This window comes from Salvia hispanica, unplaced genomic scaffold (assembly GCF_023119035.1).
Source record: "Salvia hispanica cultivar TCC Black 2014 unplaced genomic scaffold, UniMelb_Shisp_WGS_1.0 HiC_scaffold_116, whole genome shotgun sequence".
NCBI lineage: Eukaryota > Viridiplantae > Streptophyta > Magnoliopsida > Lamiales > Lamiaceae > Salvia > Salvia hispanica.
In genome coordinates this window covers 3429-15876 of record NW_025951427.1, presented here as the reverse complement: position 1 = coordinate 15876, position 12448 = coordinate 3429, and the positions used below count along the sequence as shown (strand labels likewise).

Sequence of the window (12448 nt, the reverse complement as noted above, 5' to 3'; positions counted from 1 at the left end):
TCAATAAATACTATTTGACATGAATTGTACATGTAGTTGACATTATATTGTGTAGTTAACATGAATTGTATATGTAGTTGACATGGATTGTACACATAGTTGACATTATATGTGTGTAGTTGACATGAATTGTGTTTGTGGTTGACATGGATTATATACATAGTTGACATCATATGTGTGTAGTTGACATTATATGTGTGTAGTTGACATGAATTGTATATTTAGTTGAAAATTTAAAAAAAAAATTAAAATTTAAAAAAAAAATTAAAAAAAAATTAATTAATCTAAAAATATTTTCCATGTGGAAAAATCAGGACCACTCATTTAATATAAATGAGTGACTGATATTGCATCTCATTTCTCAATTAGCATAAAAAATCTCAATTGATCACAACCCCGCGTGATTAAGTTGAAAAATATGATTTTAATTTTGACAATTAAGTGAACTTATGCTGGTAACATGCCTTAATATACTCAACGTTTGTTTGAGTCACTATGGAGGAAATCATGGAAGATTATTGATAATATTTTTATTTGAATATGAAAAAAAAATTTATAGTTTCAAATTAGAAGGTACTCCCTTCTTCGTCCCTATACAATAGTTTTTTTTTTTTTTTTTTTTTTTTTTTTCATTTTAGTCCTTTATGAAATTAGTCTACTTTCATATGAGGTGGACCTCATTTTCTCATAACAACACTCATAATCCCTTTTTATTTTAATCTCTTTCCTATTATACTAATTTATCTCTCTTTCCTATTATACTAATTTATCTTTAAAACTCATGTTATCCCCCAAACTACATATTTTTATAAGACAGACATACTATATTTATAATATTATATGTCAATGTCGAATGTTTAGTAAAATATGCATTTAAGGTATCTCGTAACTATCCACAACAAACTCCGTTTTCTATCCATTCACACTCAATTTTGAACCCATTTTCAACTCAAGAATAGCTTAATTTGTTTCCGTCCAGTTGAATATTAAAAATTAAGGACCATATTAACATACGAATTATGTTAATTCTAACTGCTCGTTTAATTAAAAAAGTGGTTAAGTTGAAAACTTCAAAACTTGAGATGAATTATAAATGTGAATTTTCTTCCTAACATTTGTAATTATATAAACTATTGGTCTAAATTTTCAACATTGATTATGGTTGATTTATTCAGCATAGAATGTAGAAGTCAAATTTTTTTACTTGTGATGATTTGTATCCCAATGAAAAATCATCACTATTTTTGTTTATGATAAAATATTTTTTTAAGATAGTTACCTAAACATTTTAAAAAGAACGTCTGTACGTTGCATTTATTTGACTTTAAAACAAGTGTCACCTGCCAATGACTACCATATAAAACAAGTAAATCATAATAGGCCTCATGAGTACTCCAACACTAGACAGTCCCAAAGAAAAATTATCACTATTTTAGTAACATTTTTCTTCAATCTTACTTGAGCACAAGCCGAAAGAGATATAACGAAGTTGATGGGGTTCAAACTGTCCCAAGAGTAAATATGTGAGGGCTTTTGACTAAGCGAACAATATCATACTAATGTGGAGTTCAGATGTGCATCGACGAACTCCAACATTATTTAAAATCATTTCGATCGAGGTTTCTTAACGACGCATTTCGTCCATACAAAAACTAAGTCAAATATATCCATGCATGTCTATATAGTTTCCCTTCCCCCACTTGCAAACCATGGCCATTTAATTTAAAGAAACCTTTATTTTACATGTCATGACAAAATATTTTCCATAATAAAATAATGCAGTTATTTGCCATTGGCTACTTCACTTACAAAGTCTTCATTTTAAGATATGATATGCATCACAGATGTAAGTAGTTATCGATCATTACCAATTTTAACTTATTCGTTTGACCATGACATTTTTAAAATCTAGCCAGGTGGTGGGGCAAATGCCCCTTCTCAATTCTTGTATGCCTTAATAAATTTGTTATAAATTTTTAAATATATATAAAAAAGTTGCACTTACTATGCCTGTTCAAATAAAATTTTTTTACGATATATATCATTTTGTCTCTTTTACAATAAAATCCTGAATACGGCCAGTCAAGAGTATTATATTCTGTTTATGATATTAAAGATTTTTTCGAAGACTTTTTCTTTATCATCATTAATTGATTATATATAAAGTTTAAATTGTTCATGTAGCACTTTTTTCACTTTCAAACAAGTGTCACTCCCTATTTGCTCAAACCCTCACTCCCACGAACTTTGAATTGGTAATAATATCACGAACTTTACTCCGAGTTTTATATTTTCCGCCAAAAAAATAATTCCGGCAAGTATGAAATACGAAGAAATGAAACTGTAGTACATTGTTTTAGTGAAGACAACAAATATAAAGGAAATATTTACTGGACTGAATATGAATTGAAGAGAGTTAATCGTAATGATTGAAGAGGGGAGGGTATTTAAAATTACAAAATTTAATGGAAATACATGTTGTAACTATTATAATGGAGTATTTGATTTTGTCAGACGATTTTCAAAAAAATTTAAACTCTTTAATATTTGAAAAATGAATTTATCTAAAAAAAATGAGTCCGGTATAAGTCAAATTGTATATATTGATGCCGTGCTCCATTTGTAAACCTTGGCAATTTCATATCAAGAAAACTTTACCTTCAAACATTTAATTTCCACAATATATATAGGTGTCAGGCCCCAATTGTTTCATCATGACGAACCACTATGGAAAATTTATTCAATCACAACTCTTCCTTCCATTAAAATGAACTTTTATACTTTTCTCATGATTAGACTTCCAACCAAAATTTTATTGTTACTTGACTTGAATTGTGATGTATCTACAGATCCATCTCCCCTTGCTGAAAATTCTAGTATTTCTTAAAGTTTGTATGGCGATGGATTTGAATTTTCAACATTTGGCTTCAAACATTATCTCTAATTCGTTTGCAGAAATGTGACGTCGTTATTTTTTAATCATATAAAAGAAGTAAATCATATTTGGCCCGATGACTACTCCTACTCTATACAGTCCCAAAGAAAATTCAACACTATTTTGTTTATGATGATATAGAAATATTTAGACGACTTTTCTCTTATCCTCATTCAAATAAGTGTCACTCCCTATTTTCTCATCCCTATATATATATTGGTAGCTCACATCTTGTGTGCCCAACGCACATTAGTACTTTTAAAATTCAAGCCTAATGGATACATCTTTCCATCTCTACCTCCTTATTACATTACTCTTATTTCTTCAATGCCTTGTTGATTATAGCTCAGCCAACTCCAATATCAACACTGATCGTTCTTCACTTATTGCCTTGAAATCTCGAATATCTTTAGATCCCCAGGATATATTGACCAAAAGTTGGAACAATGAGAGCAGTATTTGTAGTTGGATCGGAGTTACTTGTGATTCTCGCCATCAAAGGGTGACTCAGTTGAATTTGACATCCATGGATCTTGTAGGAACAATTCCACCCGAAATCGGAAACCTTTCTTTTCTTGTTTCTTTAGATTTGAGTGGGAACTCTTTTTATGGTCCAATTCCTCCATCTATTTTCAACATGTCATTTTTAGAATATTTACAATTGAGATATAATAGTTTGTCTGGTAGTCTACCTCTTGATATGTGCACCCACATACATAGACTCAAGTTTCTTCATATATCTTATAACGAGTTGTATGGAGAAATACCATCGAGTTTGGAGCACTGTTCACAACTTGAGTTTTTTTCTCTGTACAACAACAGTATTAGTGGATTTTTGCCTAAAGAAATCGGAAACTTGAGGAAACTTCAGTTTTTTATCGTTGGTGTAAATAAGTTGACTGGTAAGTTGATCTTATCTCCATCATCTTAATATTTGTTCTACTACTTTTTTGAGATTTATGTGGTTCTTTGATTTCTACTATATGCTTAACAGTTAGGAATAAATTTACTCTTATTTTTTAAATAATTAAATTATTATTAGAGTGGATGTTTGGTACATCCATAGCTGAAAAATCATTTGACAATTTAATCACAGGTTATATTCCAAAAGAAATTGGGAACATGGCAATGATTGAATGGTTGGGACTTAGTAACAACAATTTAAGTGGTAAGATCTCATCTCGTACTATTTCATATTGAAATTATCTTTTTGATATTATTTCATTATTATTTTTTTTTCGGTAATAATTACTCTCTCCGTCTCACAATAAGAATCATATTTTGCCATTTTGGTCCGTCCCACAATAAGAGTCACATTTCACTTTTATCATAAATGGTAAGTAAATCTCGCATTCCACTAACCCACTTCACTTACATTTTATTATAAAACCAATATAAAAAAGTGGACCACATATTTCACTGTTCTTTACATTTCTTAAAACTCGTTTCCACACCAAATGTGACTCCTATTGTGGGATGGATAGGGTATTTTATTTCTATCTTTGCATTTGAGATTTATAATTATGTATCTCTTTAACAAAAAGGTTTAGACTTTAGTTGATGACGATGTTGTAAGACTCATATAGATTTTGAAGCTCTTTACAAAATATTAAAACGTATATTTTCCAAAGCAAATGTAGAAAATGCTTATTAATAAATGCAGAAAACATAACTACACCAGTACATCAACACAATTATATTGTTATATTAGTATATATGAGTATTATATTGACATATTATAGATATTTTTATATTAAATTGTTTACTAAAATACAAAATTAAGAACAAATTATAAAATTTCATCACCCGGACATATGTAATTAGGATCTCGTTGTATTTACAACTCATACCATTACCATTAACTTATATCATTATAAGGTCTCGTTTGGTTACACTGACAGTGTTATATGTGGTAACCTCATTGTGTATGATTTTACGAGATAGTGTGCTAATATATGTATCTCACTTCGGTGTTTGGTTGCACCGACAGCAACCCCATGATAATTTATATGATGTTTGATTTGGAATGAAGAAACTACCGATAGACATATACATTGACAAATATAACCTCCTGATAATGTAGTGACCCTTTTGTCCTTGCAAACCCTATTTCATTTTTTTCACAATTAAAACACCCGCCTACATTGAATTTGCGTGCCTCTCCCATATTCCAATTCACCGATTGCAGCAGCTGCTCTGCGTCGGGTGAAATTACCGGGCGTACGCCGTTTCATGACCAGGTATTGAATCGAGCATATTGGTTGGATCATCCCTGCGCCATCGTTTGCGCTTTCGGGTATTTGGTCCGATGAGTGTGATTATGAAAGAAATCAGCAACATATTGATTTGGTAATTCGTTAATATCTCCTCTAGCAAAATCAAGGCGGATGTCATCTCCTCACGCCTATGGGCAGCCTGATGAAGGAAAAAAAACAAGGATATGGGCACCATTGAAAGTGAAGACGCTCAGCAATATCTTACATGTTCATACAAAGAACAGACTCAAAACAACAACGCACCAGACAATCAGTTTACCCAAATGCTGTGTATAATCACTAAACAATGTGCTACTGCCAATTAATGTTCATATTACCAGAAAGAAATATCAGCACATAAATCTCCCAATCTATGACAGATAATAAGCTTGGATGACTCCATGAAATCTTAGTAACCTTGCATTTGAATGTGAACCAAAAGGGCTTTATTTTTCCTAAATAAAAAGGCATAATGTTAACAGAAAGAAATATCAGCTGAAACAAGATAAAGTTCACTAATTTAAACAAAATCTTGAAATGCCCTATACGTAGATAACTACATAAAAACATAATCACGAGCTTCCATTAACAATCACTGGAGAAATTCACTGAACTTTCAAAGCCCTGACACCCCAGATCAAGATTTAATTTTTATTAAAAACAAGCTATTAAAAAGAATATCTTCACACACAAAACTACAGATAATTAGCATTAGGGCATGATCTGTCATTCACAAATATATAAGAAATAAATTTCAAGTGAAGATTTTATAAGAAACAAATTTAGCAGGAGAAGGGGAAAAAAAGGTGTGCCCTTGCCCAGAAACAGAGGTGGCTGTCAGCCTATGCTGTTCAAACTAATCAAAGATGACCAACAAATTACAAAACAAGTTCATCTCAACATGAAAGAACTCAATGACCACAAACCATAGACCCAATTTGGTAACCGCAAAATTAGAATGCAGACCTTACAACCGAGAGAAGTATATAATGCAATTGGGTACAGATCCACAAACCATAGAGCCAATTTGGGTATATAATGAACTCAAAGCACAGAGCCAATGTGAGCACATATAATGCAATTCAGACAAAAATTCATTCAAATTCAGCCACAAACACAGCCAATAATGTTAAACAGTCAAAATTGTTGCTTCATAGAAGTTTAATTGGGTACAGCTCCATATAATTGTCTGCAAATTTGTGTACCTTGCGAAATTCCTCTTCATTAGCCATGGTTCTGGAACTGAGAATCGAGCCCAGGTTACGGTATTCAAATTGATTGTTCTACCACACGGCATCAAATAAAAGTCGTTCAATTTAAGTTCTAGACATGAAATGAATGAGATTGAAACACCGATCGAATGCGTACCTAAATTCGTCGACGGCGGTGAGCACAATTCGTTTGAGGACAGCCGATTTTTTTTGTCGCAGCAGGTTGGGTTTAAAGATGATGGATGAATTTGAAGGGTATTATGGTGACTATGGTGAAATTCCACGACAGGGAACATTGAGATTGAGGGCTATCTCTGAAATATCCCTTGTTAGCCATAAACGCTAACTGCATGTAGCTATCGTAAATGCTAACGGGTTACCATTTTTGTACTGGGTCAGTATGATAGCGTATCAGTGCAACCAAACAGGGAGATAGTCCGATAGGAGGCCTTATCTAGGCCTATCAGTGCAACCAAACAAGGCCTAATAATGTAGACCCCATTCTCCACTAACATTTTTTCCATTACCCTTTGTCTTTTTCTTTCTTACTTTTCTTTTTATTTATTAAAACTCGTGTCAAACCCATTGTTTATATTCTTTAGAAACGGAGGAAGTAATACACAATTGTTTTCTTTTCATATTATACCTATACTCGTAGAAATATTGTATATACATGTGATTACATTTTTTAATTCATACTCCTTTTTGAATTGGCAGGTAATATTCCAAAAGAAATCAGTTATCCCACAAACTTAAGAATTTTGCCTTTAAGTTTCAACCAGTTCTCAGGGCCATTACCAAATGAAATTGGGAACATGACATCTCTTGACACCTTGGAGCTAAACAATAATCAATTTAGCGGTATGGTATTTTCTCTTCCATTACTACATCTACATGCATGCACCATATAGATGCTTAAAGTTATGAAACATATATTATAGCATTGTGTAACATATTTTACTGAACACTGAACGAACAAATACTTGTCACGTGTCAATGAGATTTATTAAATTTTAAAGTGTTTTAACATTTAGTAACGCGGATCTTATGTACTGTATATCAATTATCAAATAGGAGATGTAAATCAATTGATTAAATCTATTCATCTTCTCATCAAATGCATGTTTGCACCATTTATGTGGAGATAATTTGTAATCTCACAGGTAATATTCCAAAAGAAGTTTTTCTTCTCAATAATTTAAGGTGGTTGGACATCGGATACAACCGACTTCGTGGATCGTTGCCAAGAAAAATTGGTAATATAACCATTCACTTCTTTAAATATCTTATTTTGGTCTTTTATAATGCCTTTAAAATAAATCTGCCCATTTCAAAAATATACTACTACCTCCGTCCGCAAAAATTTGTCCCATTTTTCCATTTCCGTCCGATAGTAGCAATTTTTTAAATTATTACACACTTACACAAAAAGTTTCACGCAGTTCAGTTTTTTACAAAGTTATATAATTTCCATAAAATTGCGATATATTTCTAACTTTATTAAGTTTCTAACTATGTTAACTCATCAATGCAGTGTATTGAAAATATCAACAAAAATTTGTGTTGACATTTTAAAATATGGATGTCAACACAGTGTATTAAAATCTACTAAATTTATATTGACATTTTAATGTCATCGTGTTGATATTTTTAACACACTGCATTGATGAGTTAGCAGAGTTAGCAACGGATCACACCTCTTCATGTAATAATGTAAATAATACTATTACACGAAAAATTTCGTGTAGGGGTATTTATTTTTCATATTTATTTATATGGGTATTTATAATTTTCTATTACTATATACTCCTGTCATTAGCTAAAAATATGAACTATTTTTATTTTAGCTAATTCCATGAAATTATGAAGTAAAACTTTTCTCTCTCTAATGAGGTGGAATCCATTCTCAAGTTAAACTTCAATCACTTTGTTTTCTATCTTTCTCATACTTTATCAATTGTCCATTAACACTCATGCTCCATCAAAATATTTTTAATCACTTCTTATATAGTATTTCTTTCTATCCTTTTTTGTTTCTGTTTTTCTCTCTGATGAGGAGTATTTTAAGGACAGATCAATTACTACAGAGTGCTACCTCTTTTATATTACAATAATGTGCACGGGTATTATCAATTTTCGCTATTTATATATTACTGTGATGCATTATTTTATGACAACGATAGATCATAAATGTTGTTTCCATATAAAAAGTTGTAACATAACATGCACCAAATAATATTTCTGGTTCGATACCATCCGCCGTCTTTGTGAATCAATCAAGTCTGCTTAATTTAGAACTCTCTTCCAACAACATAAGTGGAGAGATTCCACAATCCATTTGCAACTTGAGATCCCTCCAAGTCCTCCTACTATCATACAATAATTTGAGAGGACCTATTCCAGTTTGTCTGGGAAACTTAAGCACATCACTGGTTATTCTCCATTTGAATGCAAATAAACTTACTGGTCCCGTACCATCAACATTCACAAAAGGTTGCAGTCTTCAGTCTATCAATCTAAATGGAAACAAATTAGAAGGAATACTACCCCACACTCTAATCAACTGCAAAGACGTTCTGGGGATCGACATTGGTGATAATGAAATACAAGATGTGTTTCCCTTTTGGATGGAAACACTCCCTCAACTTCGCGTCCTCGTCCTTAGGTCAAATAAGTTCAGTGGTGCAATGTCATTGGTGGCTTCAAAATCAAACACAGAGCGGCCATTTCCAAAGTTGCAAGTATTGGATATATCATAGAATGCATTTGTTGGCATTTTACCTGATAGATATATCAACAACTTTCGAGGTATGATAGATGCAAAAGAAAACCAGACTGATGATGAAGCAAAAAGATATCTATTTTATATAGAGTTGAAGCTCACATTAAAAGGAATGGATCAGTTATTGAAGCGACTGCTAGATACCTTTACAACCCTCGACTTATCCTCCAACAGATTCTCTAGGAGCATTCCACCCTTCTATAGGGAATCTTAACTCTCTTAGATACTTGAATTTGTCTCACAATACCCTCAGTGGACATATACCGCCATCTCTAGGAAGTATGAGTTTGCTCGAGTCTTTGGACTTGTCTTCAAACAAATTGGATGGGAAAATTCCAGGGGAATTGGCGAAGTTGACATTTCTTGCAAAGTTAAACCTTTCAATAAATAGCCTTGAGGGCCAAATACCACAAGTTGGCCAACTTTCCACATTTGATAATGAGTCATATGTGGGAAATGCAGGGTTGTGTGGATTACCATTGACGAGAAAATGTGAAGGGAGTGATGGAAAACCATCACCGCCTCACGTGGAAGTGAAATCAGATAGGGAGATCGAGTGGGGTTATGTGTTTGCTGCTGCTGGTTATGCTTTGAGCATAGGAATCTTTTCCTGGCTGCTTTTATTTTGCCAAAGTTTCAGGTACAAATACTTTGAGAAAGTTGATGAAGTTTTTGAGAAGATCTTTGAGTGTTGCATGCGGGGGAAGAAAAGAGATAGAGGAAGAGGAGTTGTGACTAATCAGGCTAGAAGACAATAGTGAGGATAAGGCTATTGTTTTAATTATCCAATATATTAATGTTTCGTGTATCATTGATATATGTCTTTTCATATTTGGGTGTCTACATTGTTTGAATTATATATTAAGAATTTTTTAATGATACCAAACTATTATTCCACAAGCTATTAACATTTTTCTCCAGTCTTACTTGAGCATAAGCAAGAGGCATTGAAGCTCTGAAGTTGAGTACTCGTGGGTATTTTCCCAGACAATCGATTCGTAGATAGATCTAGACATTCTAACATCTTCATCTCTCCAATATCTGGTTATATTTCCTGTGAAACTATTCGATGATACTAAGCAAAATGCATGAATCAATCGGTTGTAAGGTTGAGCTGTTTATTATTTTTATGGAGGCATGTAATATATAAATATAATCTAGGCTAATCCACATTTGGGCTAATTTTATTTACAGATATTAATTGGAAAGGGATAACGGATATAAAAGAGACATACACAAGAATTATTTACCAAGCTATATTTGATACGAAGTGTATCTATGTATGAATGAACGATGTAGCCATGGATTTCATTATAGAAGTTTTGGTGCAACAGACAATGAGACAGAACATCTGTATATGTATATATGCATATAGGCAATTTAGAAAATACTTCTCCCTCAGTCCGCCATTAGGAGTACCGGTCACTTTTGCGCAATCATTTTATAAAAATGATAATAAATAATTAAAGTGAAGAAATGATAAAGTAATAGAAAGAATAATGTTGAGAAGATTCTTAATAACATTATTCTCTTTCTTACTTTATCATTTCTCCACTTTAACTATTTATTATTCCCTGTAATAACCGCTCGTTTGTTTTCGTTCGGCTTAATTTGTAAGGGTTCACCACCATGGAAATTGTGTCACTCTCTTGTTGCGTCATATTGAATAAGAGCTCGTTACCTTGCTTTGCTTAAGGGCCGTTTAAAAAAAAATATATAGTAATAATAAGCAATGAATAAATAAATAGAGTTGGGATGAACTAAAACTACTCCATTACTATTTACGAGCCATAACTAACAAAAAAAAAGAGAGAGAGAAGAAGAGTTCGTCTTCTAGCTAAGAAAATGCAATTTACTATCAAACACCCTCTAGTTTACATAGTGAAACACATGGGAAGTAAGAAATTAAGAAAAAGGAAATGGGAATGCTAGTACACAATTTTACAAGTATGAGCTAAGGCCGACTCTTTTACTACACGTTGGGCCTCTTCTTTTCCGAGCCCAAGCCGCACATCACGCGACCCCACCCGGTCAGCCGGTGAGCCAAGGCAGCGAGCCTACCTCCCGGGGCAGTTGTGTGGCAGCCAAGTGTCTCTTTCTCCTGCAAAAAGACAAACAAATATATTAGATGCAAGGGGAGCAAGAGGGAAATTTAGGAGTACTAAAGCAGCCAACAGATTTCACTTAAGGAAGATGACAATATACCTTTGTTAGAGTAGACCAAAAGACTTGCCAAAGGAAGCAAAGTCAGCCTGAACTCCCCTGCTCCCAACAGCCCTGCATTCCTCTCGCTGTACCTGCAAGGAGGTCAAACAAAGAGTATTAATGCAAGAGTACTTATGCTAGACACAACACCAAGCTAAATTAAATAAAAGGGGTGGTGGGGAATCAACAAAAGGATTGTGGCAGCAATATACCCTTAGTATACCATCAAAATGTCAGTTAAAGTTGCTGCAAAAGATCAAGGAGGGGAGGGATATGCTGCTGGATAGAGACAAGAGTTTCAGCTGCCTCATTTAGGGCTTTCAAGTTCACAATCAGCCTATAAAAATCCTCCCCACACCACATTCGAACTCCCTCCCACACTTCTCACAATAATCAGCAAAGTTTAGAGAGAGTAGAAAGCTTGGTGCCTTAGGAGTCAACCTCAAGCAACAACAAGGGCAGCCTCACTACATCAAGAGGTAATCACCTCCACACCCCAACACCTTATCTTGCATCATGTTTAGATCAAACACCACATAATATAAGGACTTAGGGGCACAAGTATAACCACATTAAGTCCAGCTTCATAGCAAATAGTGCAAGCAAACCATAGTCTGTTTCATAGACCAAGAATAATAGCAAATCATAACTATCTCCCTACAGCATTCACACATAGTAGTTCATGAACCCAGCCCAACAATTAAATGAGCTCTATCCGAAGAGAAAATCAACAACATTTTATCATAGCTCCTGCCCAAACTCAAACTAGATAGACCAAGCTTAGACTAAAAAAAAAAAAAGAGGGGGGAAGAAGAACTTAGCTTCAAGGCCGACCGGTGGCGGCGGCGCTGGTCTGCACAGCAAGCCGAACGGCGTCAGCTTCAGCCGTAGATGGCAGTGACGGCGCTTAGATGCCGTGAAAGGATGAGAGGCAACAGCGGCGATCCGCGATGGCGTGGTGGTGGAGGATTCGTCGGAAAAAGGCCAGGAGAACGCCGGAAGCAGGGAGGAAGAGAGTTTTGGGCCAATTTTTTTTTTTTTTTTTAATTAGGTATTGGGC

At 33.8% G+C, this 12448-nt stretch overlaps 1 protein-coding gene and 1 long non-coding RNA gene across 3 annotated transcripts; one reads left to right on the top strand and one right to left on the bottom strand.

The window, feature by feature from the left end:
* Positions 1–3209: 3209 nt before the first annotated feature.
* LOC125197999 (probable LRR receptor-like serine/threonine-protein kinase At3g47570) lies at positions 3210–5587 on the top strand. The gene is made up of 3 exons (XM_048096475.1): positions 3210–3837; positions 4032–4103; positions 5309–5587. The coding sequence occupies exons 1-3, from the start codon at positions 3210–3212 to the stop codon at positions 5485–5487; spliced, it is 879 nt and encodes a 292-aa protein (XP_047952432.1). The 3' UTR covers positions 5488–5587.
* A 5421-nt stretch (positions 5588–11008) lies between these two features.
* LOC125198000 lies at positions 11009–12191 on the bottom strand. 2 transcript variants are annotated; one of them, XR_007172334.1, is made up of 3 exons: positions 11830–12191; positions 11389–11480; positions 11009–11284 (listed from the first exon to the last, which is right to left on the bottom strand). It is a non-coding gene; the product is annotated as an uncharacterized LOC125198000 (long non-coding RNA). The 2 variants fall into 2 exon arrangements; XR_007172333.1 differs by lacking the exon at positions 11830–12191 and adding an exon at positions 11601–11823.
* Positions 12192–12448: the final 257 nt, after the last annotated feature.